This window comes from Zingiber officinale, chromosome 11B (genome assembly GCF_018446385.1).
Source record: "Zingiber officinale cultivar Zhangliang chromosome 11B, Zo_v1.1, whole genome shotgun sequence".
In the NCBI taxonomy this organism is placed as follows: Eukaryota; Viridiplantae; Streptophyta; class Magnoliopsida; order Zingiberales; family Zingiberaceae; genus Zingiber; species Zingiber officinale.
The window spans coordinates 25261769-25280291 of record NC_056007.1 but is presented as its reverse complement, the minus strand read 5'-3'; the positions used below and the strand labels follow the sequence as shown (position 1 = coordinate 25280291).

Below are 18523 nucleotides of genomic sequence, written 5' to 3'. Positions count from 1 at the left end.
CAAAGTCCAAGCGGGTCGACGGGCTGACCGGATGCTTGGCGAGAAGTCCAGCTAGGTCGACGGGCTGACCAGATAGCTGGCACGAAGTCCAAGTGGGTCGACGGGCTGACCGGACGCTTGGCACGAAGTCCAGCTAGGTCGACGGGCTGACCGGATAGCTGGCACAAAGTCGAGACGGGTCGAAGGGCTGACCGAACAATTGGCAAGTAAGTAAAGGTAAGTCACTGGAGGAGAGTGACTGTAAGGATGCATCTCAGTTAAGGGACAGTAGGCGTCGGTCCAGTTTAGGTCCATTTTGGATCCCTAAATTGAGACCCTGACTAAGTTCTGGTCTCGGGAAGACATAACCTAACTCATAAATCTATATAAAATGTCTATACATATATTTTTCTAACTCTATTTTGTAGATACAAATGTAGAGCTTCAAATTCTACACGCGTAGCAATTGACAGAGCTTGATTCCGAGTTCGGAGTCAAAAGTTATGACCTTCGGAAGATGACTGTGTCAAACAAGTAGTTGGAAATGACTCGGATCAGCCAGATTCGAACTCTCCTCATCTGATCCGAATTTTTGGGATCTGATAAGCTCTGGAGACCCCTCCAAAGGGCTATAAAAGGAGGGGGTGAGCAAGCTTCAAGTACACAACTCTCAGAACGAAGAATCTGCTTCTTTGTGCTCCTGCTGCGCTGCGATTTCCGATAAGCTTTTCCTTTCTGTTCTAAGTCTTTTTATTGTCGGTAATCTTTCCTTATTAGCAATATTGTACTTAACGTGTAATCTATATTTTAAATTGCTAGTGAATTACCCAACTAAAGTACTCACGGAGTACGGGCCTTCGAGTAGGAGTCGTCACAAGCTCCGAACGAAGTAAATCCACTGTGTTCAATTTTCTTATTCCGCTGTGTTTATACTCGTTGTTTTTCGAATTGATATTCACCCCCCTCTATCGACGTTTCACGATCCAACAAGTGGTATCAGAGCCCGAACTGTCAGAAGGTTTAACCGTCGACTGTGCAGAAGAGCTATGGTCTGATTGAGCCATGTGGGTACAATATTGACCTCGAACAAAAAGTGGGGGCTCCTATGTTTGGATTAAGAGAACCAGACACCAGGCAAGAAGTTCTAGTTGCAACTAGGCAAGGAAGTCCTAGTAGGTCAGGTGTACCGAGGGGCAGGAAGACCTGGTGGGTCGAGGATCGGACGTGGGAAGCCTATGGTCCTTTGTTTGAGGGGGGATTGTTGGGGTTGCAAGGTTGCAAACATAGTCCTATATTGGAAACACATGGTAAAGATCATGAGTTTATAAGAGAAAAGATATCTCCATTGGCATGATGCCTTTTGGGGAGAGCCCAAGAGCAAATTCATGAGGGTCTAGGCCCAAAGTGGACAATATCCTACAGTAACCTTCTATAAGAATATTACAACCATCAAGACCCATCAAATGGTTGTTACAACTCCCTCTATTAAAGAACTGGACTCTGAAGAAGAAGAGTATTATTATATAAAGGAGCAAGTTTGTACATGGCAAACAGGTACACAAATTGAAGGCATTATTAAGGAATTATCTGATGCAGGATATATTGGCAATGAACCCATGAAGTATTGGTCAAAATATCAAATTAAGTGTACTCTTGATATCAAAAACACGGATCTGATTATAGAAGACAGGCCTTTAAAGCATGTGACACCACAGATGCAAGATGCTTTCAGAAGACATATCAAGGTACTACTTGACCTACAAGTAATTAGACCAAGCAAAAGCCGGCATCGAACAACAACTATTATAGTCCATTCAGGAACAACTATTGATCCAGTAACAAAGAGAGAAGTTAAAGGCAAAGAAAGGTTAGTCTTTAATTACAAAAGACTTAATGATAATACTCATAAGGATCAATATAGCCTGCCAGGAATTAATACTATAATCAAGAGAATCAGAGGCAGTAAGATTTATTCAAAGTTTGATTTAAAATCCGGTTTTCATCAAGTTGCTATGGATCCAAATTCTATTGAATGGACAGCTTTTTGGGTACCAGATGATTTATATGAATGGGTTGTTATGCCATTTGGATTGAAGAATGCTCCTGCAGTCTTTCAAAGAAAGATGGATAGCTGCTTTCGAGGTACAGAAGAATTTCTAGCAATCTATATTGATGATATACTTGTCTTTTCTAAGACAGAAGAAGAACACAAGGAGCATCTGAAAATTATGCTCAGAATTTGCAAAGAAAATGGGCTAATATTAAGTCCCACAAAAATGAAGATAGGAAGCCCTACTATCGAATTTCTGGGCGCTACTATTGGGCAATCAACAATAAAGCTCCAACCCCATGTAATCTCAAAGATTGCAGACTTTAAGGAACAAGAGCTTTCTACAACCAAAGGTCTTCGATCTTGGTTAGGTCTGTTAAATTACGCAAGAAGTTATATTCCTAACCTAGGAAGATTACTAGGTCCACTATATGCAAAGACAAGCCCAACTGGTAAAAAGAAGATGAATTTTCAAGATCTAGAGTTGATCAGAAAAATCAAAAAGGTTATCAAAGAATTACCCGATTTATCAATTCCCCCTGATAACTGCTTTATTATTATTGAAGCTGATGGCTGTATGGAAGGCTGGAGTGGAATTTGTAAGTGGAAACCAAAGAAGTACGATTCTAACTCAGCGGAGAAGATTTGTGCATACTCAAGTGGGAAATATAACCCACTAAAATCAACAATAGATGCTGAAATTCATGCAGTAATGAATAGTCTCAACAGCTTCAAAACAGATCTGATTATTCGCACGGATTGCCGAGCTATTATAAGCTTTTTCAATAAGTCTGCTCAAAATAAACCATCTAGGGTTAGATGGTTGGCGTTCACAGACTTTATTACAGGACTTGGCATTGAGATCCAATTTCAGCATGTAAACGGTAAAGATAATTTATTAGCTGACGTACTTTCTCGACTTGTGTGTTCTTTGATAGGACCATGGACTCCTGCGGCGAAGGATCTTCTAATACTAGCCCAGATCGAGGAAGCCTTACTACAGATCAAGGACAGACCCAATTTGATGGCATCCCAACACCTAGCGGGCCTTATAAGCTCCTTCAACAATATGAAGAATTGGCTTGCTATACGAAAAGAACAAGTATCTACAACCAAGAAGAACACGACAAACGCTCTCATATGGCCGACATCGAGTGGACAACAATCAAACACATACTTAGCAGCATTAGAGAGCTTGAACTTATCTGCCAGCTCAAGGAATCAGATTTCCGCAAAAGAAGCCACTTCCAAGGACGAGACACCCACTGGCAAAAAGCCTTACCAGCTGTCAATGAAGCAAGGATTGAATTATTCAAAGTATTCATCCACATGCAATGCATAGCACAGCTCATAAGGAAAAATCCACCATGATTGACATAAAGGAGCATGGTGAGCCCAGGAATCCAAAAACTTTATGGATTGAGCCCCGGGGAGCCGTCCATGTGTCTATGTTGATAAGTTCTCTGAGTCAACACTACAATAATGCTTGTAAAAGGGTCAATAGATAAGATTCGATTGAATGATGATGGGGCCCGATGCGCACCCAGTTCATCGATTCCTTCTCTATAAAACCCTATGTCTAGTCTCATTGCAAGACATCAAACACTTCACGCTACAAGTCTTACTTGAGAACTTTGTAAGTCCGCTGTTTTATTTTCAGATCTTAGTCCTGTATTTCTTTCTAGTGTCTTGTACATTATCTAAGGTTTGAAAATATTATTTTATTTTGTTTTGTTTCGTTGAGCCCTCCACCTCAAATGGTATCAGAGCTAGTGTCAATGGCTGAGTAATTGGTTTTAGGTATTCAAGGAATGCATGTTTAGTAGCCTTTGTGAAAATAAAAACTCTCAGTTATTTGCTAAAATTAACTAAGCAATTTTTCGTTAAAAGCTTGAATACTAAACTGTGATAAAGCGACCGAGGAACGACGAGTGGATTGCAAAAGGGTAGGTCCTAACTTAGTAAAGCTTGGGGCTTAGATACCGAGGGCACACCTACATGAGCAAGAAAGCTCTTAGAACCTCCTAAGCCGTAAGCAGTGAAAAATTCAAAGCTAATAAGAATAAAAACTTAGTTAGTGTTTAGGGATAAGATCCAATTGAAAAAGAAACTACTTGATCGCAAACTAAGCCTTGTAGTTTTGCTTAAGGTGGATAGCCAGAAGCCGTAGGTGGGTATGATTGGTGGATAGCCAGAATCCAATCTACTCGAGTAAGATCTTTATGTCTAAACGATGGGAAATAGCTATACAAGAATGGTATGCAAAGGCACCAACTGCAAACCTTGAGTACCTTGATTTAGCAGAAACAAAGCCGACCGTTAAAGAACTAGCACATAATATAACTGTTATATTTGATAGATTAAGTCTCTCAAATAGAGTAAACCTTAAGAATTTTAAGCAAATTCAGGAAGACATTGAGGTTTTAAAAGAAGAAAATCAAAAGTTAGTCAAAGAAATAAAAAATTTGACTAAAGAAGTCGTACAAAACCAGCCCTTAACTAGGGAACAGTTGAAAAGCTTTGTGCTCCAAATTGAAGAAAAGCATAAGCTAGAAACCAGTCAGGTAATAGCTTATTCTGAACAATTAAAAAGAAAGCTTAGTCAAATTGAAACAGTACTACAAAAAGTAGGAGCGTGGGCCTCTTCATGAGCTACATCAACACTCAAGCAACAAGCTCATACAAAGAAGCTCTCCAGGCAACTGAAGCAATTGAAGCCCCTTCACTCGGTTTCTATAAACCTGCTGATTACAAAGGTGCTCTTAGTGGAACAATTGCTACTATCAAACAAGCAAATACATAGATCCAGCTTCTAGTAACTATACTAGAAAAACTTGAAAGTTTGGAAGACAAAATCAAGAAGATTGAAGCAAAAGCTAATCCTGAGGTATCTTTACCTGACGAAGTTATTCAAGAATTATCTAACAAAATTAAAGGCTTGACTTTTAAGGAAAAGGCAAAAGAAGGAAGAGGGAAGCTATTGGTATTCAAAGACCCATACGAGTCATTTCGAGAACAAAAGAAGCCATGAATACCAGAGTCATTACAAATCCTCCTGTCACTACTGAAAGAGCAAGTGAAAGAAATCCCCTTTTTGAAGATCAAATTCGGGATTACAGGCGTAATCAACGAAGAAGATATAATGCTGAAAGAACTTTACAAAGAATCACACGAAGAATTACAGGGCAGGGACCTTATATTTATTCTCTTGAACAACAGATTGATCCTCAAGTTCAGCTAAGGCAATCTATGCAAGAAAGGGCCTCCTTAGTACCTGCTGAGGTACTTTATCATTCCAGACGAGATGATGTGCACCACCGGGTGTATATGCATAGATCAGAGGAAGCTATTTTGGTGACAACTAATCAAGTTGATCGTGCCTTCATTCAAGAAGAAAGTTTTCATCAATTACAAAGAAGTGGGATGAGATTTATTCATATGGGGATTATACAACTTAGAATCCAAATCCTTCATCGACAGGAAGAAGGAACTTTTTTACTAGTGGTATTTCGTGACAACAGATGACAAGGGGATCAAACAATCTTTGCAACAATGGAAATTGATCTCACACATGGAAGCCAACTAGTGTATGTAATCCCTGACATAATGTTAACTATATTTGATTTTTATAGAAATATACAGATATCCATCTTAGCACGCGGCTACGAAGGATGGAGAAATGGAGAAGCAAATATTCTCATCACTAGAGGGCTTGTCGGAATGTTATCAAATACTCCAAATGTGGGGTTTGCTTATGAAATTCAAAATATTGTTGATTATCTTGCTAGCCAAGGGGTTAGAGCATTACTTGGAAGAAGATATGATGCAGGTTTAAAAGAAGTTGATTCAAAATTAAGAGGGATTCAATTTGAAGGGTTCATCTTGTTCCGTTCAAATTGGAGCTTGGTTCAAGACTTCAAGTTCAATTGGGGTTGGCTCATATGAGAGCTTGGTTCGACAACCCTTAATCAAAGGGTTCAAAATCAAGTTGGCTAAATGAAGGGTTGGATGAAATACAAGAGAAAAGGGTTCACTAAGGAGGGTTCCCCCTCATCTCACGCGCCGCCATCATCTCTCAGGTCACTCCTCGCGCGACTCTTCCCCGAGACAGAACCGTAGGAAGGCTTCCTCAGCGGCGGTGCCAGACTCATCATCCTCCTCCTCTTCAGCTCACGCCATCTCCATTTGGGAGCTTCGGATCCGAATCTCCTCCACTCATCCACCTGCATTCCGTAACCCACCGCCGGCAAAGCCATTTTCCTCCAACCGATTGTAAGGAGGGAGCTCTTCTCGCGAAGCCTCGAGATCTCGTGGCTACGAGTTCATCGTTCTACACGGTTGGAAGCCTCCTACATCCGTTCACAGCTCCTTCGTTGGCAGATTTGCTGCTGGAGAGGCCTCATCCAGGTCACACTTTCATTCTCCTTCGATCAGCCACCACAGCCTTCTTCACCTTCCTTGAGTTCCCGTTCACCACTGCCAGCACCACAGCCACTCCATCCAGCGATTCCACCGCCCTTCCTCGGATCTGGACAGCCTTCATCAGATCTGGGCAGCAAGCTCATCGGATCTGGACAGCCTTCATCAGATCTAGACAGCAGCTCTTCCGGCGATTCCGGGTAGCGACTCTTTGTACTCATCTTTCTCTCTCTTTTTTTTTTTTTCCTTAGTTCAGTTTTTTTTCCCCCAATTTGTGATAGTTAAGAAATTGGAAATAAAACCCAGAAATGTTTTTTTTTTGTTGACAGCGAGCAAGCTTTCTTACAGAGTGAGATGTCCCAACTTGCTAGAAGAATTGACGATGAGTTTACCATGATTATACTTACCCACGGAAATAAGAGAAGAAAGAAGTGGAAAAGTATTCTGCCCCTTTTGCTTGCAAGTTGGCATGGGAGGTTTTGGAAAAATATTATTTAGTGAGTAAAATATATCTTCACATTTATATTAATTTTAGTAGTTTTATATTTATCTCTCATAGGTTTCATATTCTATTTCTCATTTTTACTAAATCAAGCATTCATTTTCTAAAACTCTTTTTAATTTTATTAATTTATTAAATTTAGTAATTAAAGTTTGAGAATATCTAAATTAGGTAGGTAAGTTTGTAAATGCTATGTCAACAGTACGTGTATATTGCTTTGCTAAATATACCTGATTAACATTAGCCAATATACTTGTTTTTTTCTCTTGTCAAAAGATGGAGTTTTAGTGTTCCTTCTCACCTAGGTGCAAATCAAACATAAATAGGTGCCAATGACGTTTGTCTATGTTTATTGGACAAAATATGTATCTTATTACCCGTTCTCTTCCATGTGATTTAATTCATTACAAAAAAAATACAAATTTAAGGACAAAAGTCTTGGAACGAAAATAATTCGTCCCAAAATTGGGACAAATTTACCAACAAAAATAAATTTTGACCCAAATGATTAACAAAATTTGTAAAAAAAAAAATTTTGTTTCAAGTTTGCAATAGGAAAAAATTTCGTTGCTAAATTCGTCCCCAAATCTGGAACAAATCTAGAATTCATCACAAATTTAAGGACAAATCCAGGATTTATCCCAAAATCTGGGACGAATCCAGGATTTGTCCCAGAATTGAAATTATTTTTTTAAAAAAGAAAAAAACACGGAAGACTTATATCTTGACCTAGAGACATCGGAATTTCATGAAACAAGTTTCTATGTGTTTGTATCGTTATCCTAATCGTAAATATGCCATCATCCATAATTTTGAATTAATAGTTTGAGTGATTCAAAATTTTAACACAAATTAGTTCAAAATGGAATTAAAAAATTCTAAAAATCAATACATTTGGTCAAAAATATTTTTATGAATATATTTATGATCAGGACAACGATACGAACGTATAGAAACTTGTTTCACGAAATTCTGATATCTCTAGGTCTATATTTAAGGTTTTCCATTTTTTTCTTTTTTTAAATAATTTAATTTTTGGGACGAATCCCTGGATTTGTCCCAAAATCTGGGACGAATCCAGGATTTGTTCCAAAACTGAAATTAATTTTAAAAAAGAGAAAATCAAACACTGAAGGTTTATATCTTGACCTAGAGACATCGGAATTTCATGAAACAAGTTTCTATGCATTTGTATCGTTGTCCTGATCATAAATATATCCATAAAAATATTTTTTACTAAATATATTGATTTTTAGAATTTTTTAATCCCAATTTGACCTATTTTTGGTGTTAAAAATTTGAATCAATCAAAATAATAATACAAAATTATGGATGATAGTATATTTACGATCATGACAACGATACGAACGCATAGAAACTTGTTTCAGAAAATTCCGATATCTCTATGTTCATATTTAAGACATCCAATTTTTTTTTCTTTTTTTTTTAAAAATAATTTAAGTTTTGAAACGAATCCCAGGATTCATCCCAAATTTTGGGGCAAATCTCGGGATTTGTCCCAAGTTTTGGGACGAATCCAGGATTCGTCCCAAAACTGAAATTAATAAAAAAAGAAAATCAAACACCGAAGGCTTATATCTTGACCTAGAGACATTGGAATTTCATGAAACAAGTTTCTATGCGTTCGTATCGTTGTCCTGATCGTAAATATACCATCATCCATAATTTTGAATTATTATTTGGAGTGATTCAAATTTTTAACACAAAAAATAGGTCAAATTGAGATTAAAAAAAAATACTAAAAATTAATATATTTGGTAAAAAATATTTTTATGGATATATTTATGATCAGGACAAATGATAAGAACGCATAGAAACTTATTTCATGAAATTCCGATGTCTCTAGATTCATATTTAACCCGTTCCATTTTTTTCCTAATTTTTTAAATAATTTAAGTTTTGGGACGAATCCCTGGATTCGTCCCAAAACTGAAATTAATTTTTAAAAAAGAAAATCAAACACCGAAGGCTTATATCTTGACCTAGAGACATCGAAATTTCATGAAACAAGTTTCTATGCGTTCGTATCGTTGTCCTGATCGTAAATATACCATCATCCATAATTTTAAATTATTATTTTGAGTGATTCAAATTTTTAACACCAAAAATAGGTCAAATTCGGATTACAAAATTCTAAAACTCAATATATTTGGTAAAAAATATTTTTATGGATATATTTACGATCAGGACAACGATACGAACGCATAGAAACTTGTTTCATGAAATTCCGATTTCTCTTGGTAGATATTTTTTAAAACATATATAGGTTGTTACTAACTATTGTAAAACGGTGTTGTGCAGCGAATAGTTTTAAATAAGTGACTGAAACATTAAATATGGACCTAAAGATATCGGAATTTCATGAAACAAGTTTTTGTGCGTTCATATCGTTGTCCTGATCATAAATATGTCATCATCCATAATTTTTAATTAATATTTTCAGTGATTCAAAATTTTAACACCAAAATAGGTCAAATTGGGATTAAAAAAATTTCAAAAATTAATATATTTGATCAAAAATATTTTTATGAATATATTTACGATCAGGACAACGATACGAATGCATAGAAACTTGTTTTATGAAATTCTGATGTCTCTAGGTCCATATTTAAGTCATCCCATTTTATTTTTCCATTTTTTGATTTGTCCCAAAATTAAAAATAATTTTTAAAAAAGGAAATCAAATACTGAAGGCTTATATCTTGACCGAGAGACATCGGAATTTATGAAACAAATTTCTATGCGTTCATATCGTTGTCCTGATCGTAAATATACCATCATCCATAATTTTGAATTATTATTTTGAGTGATTCCAATTTTTAACACAAATTACGTCAAATTGTAATTAAAAAATTCCGCCAATCAATATATTTGGTTAAAACTTTTTTTCTAGATATATTTACGATCAGGACAACGATACGAACGCACAGAGACTTGTTTCACGAAATTCTGATGTCTCTAGGTAGATATTTTTTAAAACATATATAGGTTGCTACTAACTAAAAAGGTGTTGTACAGCGAATGATTGTAAATAAGTGACCGAAACCTTAAATATTGACCTAGAGATATCGGAATTTCATGAAACAAGTTTTTATGCATTCGTATCGTTGTCCTGATTGTAAATATACCATCATCCATAATTTTGAATTATTATTTTGAGTGATTCAAATTTTTAACACAAAAAATAGGTCAAATTAGGATTAAAAAATTATAAAAATCAATATATTTGGTAAAAAATATTTTTATGGATATATTTACGATCAGGACAACGATACAAACGCATAGAAACTTGTTTCATCAAATTTTGATATATGTAGGTCCGTATTTATTCCTTCTAAATTTTTCCCTCTTTTATTTTAAAAAAATAAATTCTAGGACGAATCCTTGAATTCGTCCCAGATTTTGGGACGAATCCAGGATTCGTCCTAAATTTAGGGAGGAAATTGGGAACAAAAAATATTTGATGGTAAAAACCCTAGATCTATACCTCATCACACTTCTTATTTTCTTCCCCATTTCTTTCCTCTCTCCGGTTCCCCCTTCCAACCTGCGATTTCCAAGAGGGTTTCGGCCACATCTCCGATCGACGACCGCGTGATCAGCGACGACCGCGTGATCTCCGGCGGTGGAAGCTTTTCGATTGGTAAGCCCATCTCGCTACGCTGCTCTCGGATCTCCCTCTCTCGGCGACGAGTGATCTCCGGGGTGGCCGCGGGTTGGCCACTGTTGCGGGCTGGCCACGGGATGGGCGTCGCCAGGCGATGGTTGGCCGGCGGCGCGGGCCTAGCTGTGGCTGGCCGAATTTGGCCCGCGTCGCTGGGCTAGCCGCCGACGCGGGCTGGCTGCTGCCTGGCCAATGTGTGGCTGGCCGTTGCCAGGTGTTGGCTGGTCGACGTCTGGCCGCCGACGTGGGCCTAGTCGTGGCTGGCCGTCGTCGTGTGGCTGGCCGACTCTGCCCCGCGTCGCGTCCCTGGCCTCGATTGGATGTGGGTGGCCAGGGTTGACTGTCGGTGCCATCGGTGGCCACGTTTGGCTGCGGGTGGTCGCGTGGCAGTGCCTGGCAGGATGAGGTTGATCATTGTTTCATTTTTTATTTAATATTCGGAAGTTACTACTTGAATTGATATTGTTGTTTGTGCATGTCTCAATTTGGCGTGATCTCAGTGTAGTTGAAGACAACTGTATTTGTTCACTTCTTTTCGGTATTCCTAAGTTCATTAATATATATTTACTGATCTGTATATAAAGTTAGTTTTAAATAATTATGTTATAGTTATTAATTGCGTTCCTTTTTTTTGATAAGCTGCTCTTTGTTGTTTTGTCTTCAATAATAAGATTTATCTGTAGTTACTTTTAATAATGTTTAACTAAATAGTTGAATTCAGGGAAAATGCAGAATGAGCGAAGTTGGATGTATAACAAGAATTTGCCTAATCGTCAGGGGTTAACTCCTGAGTTTATCATTGGCCTGAGACAATTTTTGAATTTTGCATCTAGTCAAATTATGTATATGGATGCCAAGAAGATAAGGTGTGCGTGTAGAAAGTGTCACAATGACAAATTTTTACCCACCGATAAAGTTGAAGAACATATTTGTAGATTTGCTTTTACAACGAATTATTATAATTGGACGAGTCATGGCGAACCGTTCATATCTGATGGGGATTATGGACGGAATTTTCAAGCCTCTGTTAGTGGGGATCAGAGTTATTATGAACAATTCAATCCATATCAGAGGATGATAATTGATGCAAGCTGTTAGAATTATATTCCCGAGACGCTTGATGCAAGTTCTAGTTTTCCTCCAACAAGTGAACAAATGTTTGCCACTAGTATATTGCCGTTGGAGGAGCCTGATGTACTAGGTCTGGATGAAATATATTACAAATTTCAAGAAGTATTGAGTGCCACAAATGAACCATTATGGGATAGTTGTGACAGTCAAACTAAATTATCTCTCACCTCCAGACTATTAAATATAAAGGCAGATCATAATATTTCGGAAGATTGTTATAATGATATTGTTCAAGCGTTTGACGATACATTGCCATGTGATCACAATTTGCCTCTTGATTTTTACAGTACGAAAACATTGGTGAAAGATTTAGGTCTTCCGGTTGAAAGAATTGATGTTTGCAGAGATAACTGTATGTTATATTGGGGAGATGATGCAGATATAGAGGTTTGTAAATTCTGTAATCAAGATAGGTATAAGACAACCAGAAGGAGTTAATAATGACGTAAATTACACAGCCAGTTGTTTTATTTACCTTTAACTCCTAGGTTACAAAGATTGTATGCATCAAAGGCAACTGCGGAACACATGACTTGGCATGCAACTCATCAAACAGAAGAGGGTTTAATGTGTCATCCATCAGATGCAGATGCGTGGAAAATTTTTGATAGAACATATCCAGATTTTGCAAATGAGACTAGAAACATTAGATTATGTTTCTGTGCTGATGGATTTGCTCCGTTTGGTAAATTGGGAAGAAATTATTCTTGTTGGCCAGTTATCTTAACGCCGTATAATCTTCCACCTGGGATGTGCATGAAAACACCTTATATGTTTTTAACATTGGTTGTACCAGGTCCGCAAAATCCAAAGAAATTAATAGATATTTATATGCAACTCCTGATAGCAAAACTTAAACAACTATGAGATGAAGGTGTTCCTACATACGATGTTCATTCTAACCAGATGTTTATATTGAAGGCTGCTCTTCTTTGGACCATAAATGACTTTCCAGCTTACGGTATGCTATCAGGTTGGAGTACTGTTAGGATCTTGGGATGCCCCATATGTATGGAGAGATCAAAGTCATTCAGATTGAAATACGGAAAGAAACTAAGTTATTTTGATTGTCATAGGCAATTCTAACCAACAAATCATAATTTTAAAAAGAATAAAGATGAATTCACTAAAAATAGGATCGAAAGAACACTTCCGCCATTGAGATTGACAGGTCTAGATATTTGGTACAGAGTGCTTCACTTTCCATCTGTTATTGAACAATCATATGGTACAACATATGAATATGGGAGTACACATAAATGGACTAAACGAAGTATATTTTGGGATTTGCCGTATTGGTTTAGTCATTTGATACATCATAATCTCGATGTAATGCATATTGAGAAGAATGTTTTTGATAATCTGATAAATATTGTGATGGATATCATCGGAAAAACAAAAAACAATCTCAGTGCAAGAAAAGATATGTGACTCGTATGTAAAAGACCCACTCTTGATGTCGATGAAAATAGTAGGAGACCAAAGCCAAAGGCAGTTTATACATTAAATAAGGATCAACGACGTGTCCTATGTGAATGGTTGAAATCTTTGAAATTTTCATATGGGTATGTCTCTAATCTTGGAGGATGTGTCGATATGAAAGAATGGAAGTTAATTGATATGAAAAGTCATGATTGTCATATCATAATACAAAGACTGATTCATATTGCTTTTAAGGAACTCTTACCACAATTTGTATGGGGAGCGATTACGGAGTTAAGTATTTTCCTACATGATATTTGCTCAACAGTTTTGAGACGTTCACATATGAAGAAGTTAGAGAGAGATATTCCAATCATTTTGTGCAATTTGGAAAGGATATTTCCACTCTCCTTTTTTTGACTCCATGGAGCATCTTTTGGTTCACTTGTCATATGAGACCAAAGTTGGAGGACCCGTCTATTTTCAGTGGATGTATCCATTTGAAAGGTAGAGTATCTTTTTTGTATAATTCGACTGTTTGAATGCAAAAAAAAAAAACTTCTACTCCTGGATCACATATTTATATTTAATATAATTTTATATATCTCCAACAGATTCTTATATTATTTGAAGAAAAAAGTGAAAAATAAAGCACGAGTTGAAGCCTCTATTGTTAATGCATACATTGTGGAGGAAGTTATCACTTTTGCATCATATTATTTTGAACCTCATGTTCAATGCAAAAGGTAAAGAACGGGCAGAAATGATGAGGGTCCTATTGATCCAAATGTTATCTCATTTTCAATTTTTTACTAGTTTGGTCGACCAAGTGGACCATGTAAACAAAGATACTTAACTGGTAAAGAATGGCGGGCAGCCCAAACATATATTTTACTAAATTGTCCTGAAGTATCGTCATATTACGAGTAAGTTTATATTTTTATTTTTATTTTTTTATTTTGTCAATTGTTTGTGTAACAATATGTTTTTTTGAGTAGGATATTTAAAAACTTATATTCTGAATTATCGACACAAGAGTTCGATCGATTTTGTGAAGAAGAATTTATTGCATGGTTCAAATTATATGTAAGTAAACAGTCTATGTTTTGTTGATACATATGCATACTTTTAACAATTGATATTTTGACCTTAGGTTCAAGCTAATCAAGCTCACCTTGAGCAAGAATGACTAATCCATCTGTCATGGAGTTCAAATTCATGCGTACGGACTTGGTCAGCATAGTTCATAAATGGATATAATTTTCATACTCGAGATTATGGAATGTGAAAGAATATCATGAATAGTGGGGTGTGCGTATCGTCATCTAATGAAGGAGGTGCAACCAATGATTTTTATGGTTTTTTGGGTGAAATTATAGAAGTAGAATACCCAGCGTCACAAATGCAAGTTATATTATTTATGTGTCGCTAGTTTGATCTTGTTAGAGGGATGAAAGTGCATCCATATTATAATTTAGTTGAAATAAATCATAAGAGATTTTATAAGAGATATGAACCATTTGTGTTGGCACAACAAGCAATTCAAGTATTCTATTCTTCATATCCGAGTTTGAAACGCGATAAGATTGATTGGTGGGCTGTTTGTAAAACCAAAGCACGAAAAAAAATTGAGGCACGTTGGGAAAATATTGTATATCAACAAGAGGAAGTTGCAAACACCTTTCAGACTGAGGAATATATTATTCCAACTTTATGAGATCCCAACGGCGTAGTAATAAACGTGGATAGAAGTGAAATTGATGATGATGATAAGGAGGAGGAGGAAGAGGAGGAGGAGGAGGATGATAATGACAATGACGACTTTGATTTTTAATGATTGGTAAGTTTTGTTAGCTTATTTAAAGAAATTTCTCATAATTTATTGTATATATAGTCTCTTATAATTTGATTTACTATATCTGTTAACACATTGTATTTGTTTCTACAGGTCATTAGAGGTGACATTTCATAAATTCCCCCTTCCCCCTTTTCCAGAATTTTTACATAAAAATATTAAGTTTTTAATTATCCTTTGTTATGTATCATATCTGTAATTAACTTTATCAAATTATTGGAATTTCCAGCATATATTTCGATGTGGTGGACGTAGACGGCGGTCACAGGACCAGACAAATCCATCACCTGCCAGTGAACCTATGCCACCCCCTAATCAGGCAAGACCATCCCATATGTCTTCTCCACCGGCATCATATTCCCCTTCTAGTGTACCTATGCCACCCCTTCACCAGTCGGACCCATCTCATGTACCTTCTGCACCGGTTTCATATTCGTCGCCGCAAGTACCATACCCAGAGCAGTTACTTGTCCACTCAGATCCTCCTGACTCAGCAAGAAACTCATTTGCTGAGTTTAGGAATGATAGAGCTCCTTTAGTTCCCATCGGTGATTCGTAAGTACTATAAAATATTTTATTTTTTAGTCCTATCTTAATTATTTAACATCGTTATTTTGTAATTTAATGCAGATTTGAAAATTTGGTACAAGTTGTTCGAGAAATAAATAGAATTGTGAACAAACCATTGGGGAGGGAATTCTATGATATATTCAAGCACTCTATCGGCCACAAAACAACTTTGGTGGAGCGAATTCAAAGTATATTTTCTTGAGTTTACTTCAATTTTACAGTTAATATATAATAAAATAAATTTCCATTTCAGCGCTTAAATACTTGGGACCCGAATGACGAAATGGAAATATAAAAAATATTTAAAAAGAAATGTGACGATCACATTAGACATGTATTAAGTCATGCCAAGAATCGGGGGAAAAAGTCAAACTTTATCACCGAAGAAAATTAGAAGAGGATCACTATATTTTGGGCAACGGAGGAGAGTAAGCAAAGGAGTGACCTGAATAGAATGAATCAATCTCACAATTTTGGTGGCTCATGTGCTATATATGCGGGAGACTCCATTAACATAGATGAGCATAGACGGAGAATGGTAATTTTTTCACTCTTTCACAAATTTTTAATATATATCAAATTATTTCATTATTTGAAATAATATTTTTTTAGACCAAGGAGATAGGGAAGAAGCTTTCTTTCATTGATACTTTCACCCGCACTTTTAAAAAAAAAGATAACACATGGAGTGGGGCGAGAGCAAAAGCAGTCAAGGTTGAAATTAATATTTATTTTGTCTTAATATATTGTTTAAATTTAATTAGTTACGTATCATTACTATCTTAATATTATATGTATTTCTATTATATCTAATCAATATCGTATGTGTTTTACAAAACAGGAAAAATATGATCAACTCGAGCTAGCCCAAATATGCTCACAAGCTGGTATCGATAGTAAGGGGTTCTGCTCAAGGATATTGGGGATGAGATCTTTGAGTAGAACCCAAAGATTAGTTGGAACATCTTCCTCCACATCAGCACTTACGACCCAAATAAATACCTTGATTGATGAGGTTAGCAATCTGAAGGAAATAATATCGCAAAGAGACCAAGAAAGGGTGCAAAGTCAGAATCCTCCCAATGACGATGATGATGACTACGATGATAACGATGATGGTGGTGATGGTTTTTGATGATTTTAATTATGTATGATGATTATTTCTTATGTTTATTGTTTTACACATTAATCAATGGCTTGTTAACTTTTCTAATTTTTATTTTAATTAATATTGTTAATTTATTTTTAACAGGGTTGGTGAGGCGAATTAAAGGTCGAAGAAAAAAGTAAGTATTAAGTAACATGTTAAACTTTTAATTTTATTTATTTATTTATTTTCTAATTGCTTTTAATTTATTGAAATTTGTTATTACTGCATTATTAGTTCAAATTCCAAATTATGATTAGAGTTTATCTAGCAACCAAGTAATTATGAGTACTAAAAAACTAGTATCACCAAATTAAACTTAACTAGTTTGTGTTTTCTTCATTTGAGCTATTTTCATATGTGAGGAAATTTTAAGAATACATATCATGTTCTCCATGTCACATGGACATAGAATATTTGTAACTATTGATTGATATGGTGAAATAAGTATTATCATAATAATTTGATGTGCCAATTATATTAGGTTGTATCATATTTATGATACTTGTACTTAGTTTCAAGATACTTCTTATAATTTTATTTATCATTGCTATGACATGGATGGTTCATATCGTTGGTAAATAGAACATTTATTTGAATGTTTAAGGAATTTCATAATTATGTCTTGTTTCCAATCTTTCTTGTTACATGGGCATATTGTATCATATTTACAATCTTTCTTGTTACACATGATCTGGTTTATTTGTTTGTTGTTATGTAGGCAAAGGAGATTTGAGGGGGAGCAAAACTTTTGTGGCAGACGAAGATAGACTTGATGTATTCTTAGTTTATTTACCTTCTTGGATGAATGATGGACTTATATAACATTTGGTTGTTGAACTTGTATAATATTTTCTAGAAGCTTGAAGATAGAGAAGCTTGAGCAAGATAGATCTTGTAAAATTTTTTGAAATCTTTATATTTGTTGAATTATGAGTTGATTTCAATTATTAATACTGTATGTGAAATTAGGATGTGTTGAATATATATAATCTGTTATTTGAATTTGGTGTTTATGTATCTATGGATTGAATTGTAGAAATAAATTCAATTTTTTAAAAAAATTTAATATTAGGGACGAATTTGGCGACGAAAACGATTTGTCCCCATTTTATCGTAACTACTGTACCTCGATAATTTTGTAACATTTATTTTCGTACCAGATTCTGGGACGAATCTGTGGATTCGTCCCAGAATTTGGAACGAATTTACAAAATTCGTTCTAGATTATGCGACGAAAATTTATTTATTAATTGAATTAATATTTTCGTTGTCAAATTCGTCGCAAATGCTTATGAAAATTATCAACGAATTTGGCAACGAAAATTTAAGTCGTCGTCAAATTTTGTTGTCAAATTCGTTGTCAATTTTACAACAAATTTATTATTCGTCGCAAAATTAGGGACAAAATTGACAGTAAAAAAAAATGTCACCAAATTCGTCCTCAAATTTGTTGTAATATTAGGGACAAACTTGGCAACAAAAGATAATTTGTCACCGAATTTGTTCCCAAATTTGTTACAAAAATAGGGACCAATTTGGTAAAAAAAAATTATTTCGTCACTGAATTCGTCCCCAAATTCATTGCTAAGTTTGCAACAAAAAAATTATTCGTTACAAATTTATATGTTTTTTTGCGACAAATTTAGGGACTGAAATTTTATTCGTCGTCAATTTCGTCCCCAAATTCGTTGCCAAATTTACAACAAACCATAATTCGTTCTAAAAGTTGACATCACGTCCCAAAAAATTTTGCAACGAAT

The 18523-nt window shown here is 35.7% G+C and overlaps 1 protein-coding gene across 12 annotated transcripts; it reads left to right on the top strand.

The window, feature by feature from the left end:
• Nucleotides 1-6506: 6506 nt before the first annotated feature.
• LOC122034273 lies at nt 6507-17714 on the top strand. 12 transcript variants are annotated; one of them, XR_006126658.1, is made up of 7 exons: nt 6507-6648; nt 6778-6945; nt 15273-15598; nt 15674-15801; nt 15867-16151; nt 16455-16761; nt 16866-17714. XR_006126658.1 is itself a non-coding variant. In XM_042593449.1 (6 exons), the coding sequence occupies exons 3-6, from the start codon at nt 15345-15347 to the stop codon at nt 17528-17530; spliced, it is 465 nt and encodes a 154-aa protein (XP_042449383.1). In that variant the 5' UTR covers nt 6507-6648; nt 6778-6945; nt 15273-15344; the 3' UTR covers nt 17531-17714. The 12 variants fall into 12 exon arrangements, 1 of the variants encoding a protein (XP_042449383.1); XR_006126660.1 differs by having other exon boundaries at nt 15674-16151; nt 16866-16899; nt 17482-17714; XR_006126659.1 differs by lacking the exon at nt 15867-16151.
• Nucleotides 17715-18523: the final 809 nt, after the last annotated feature.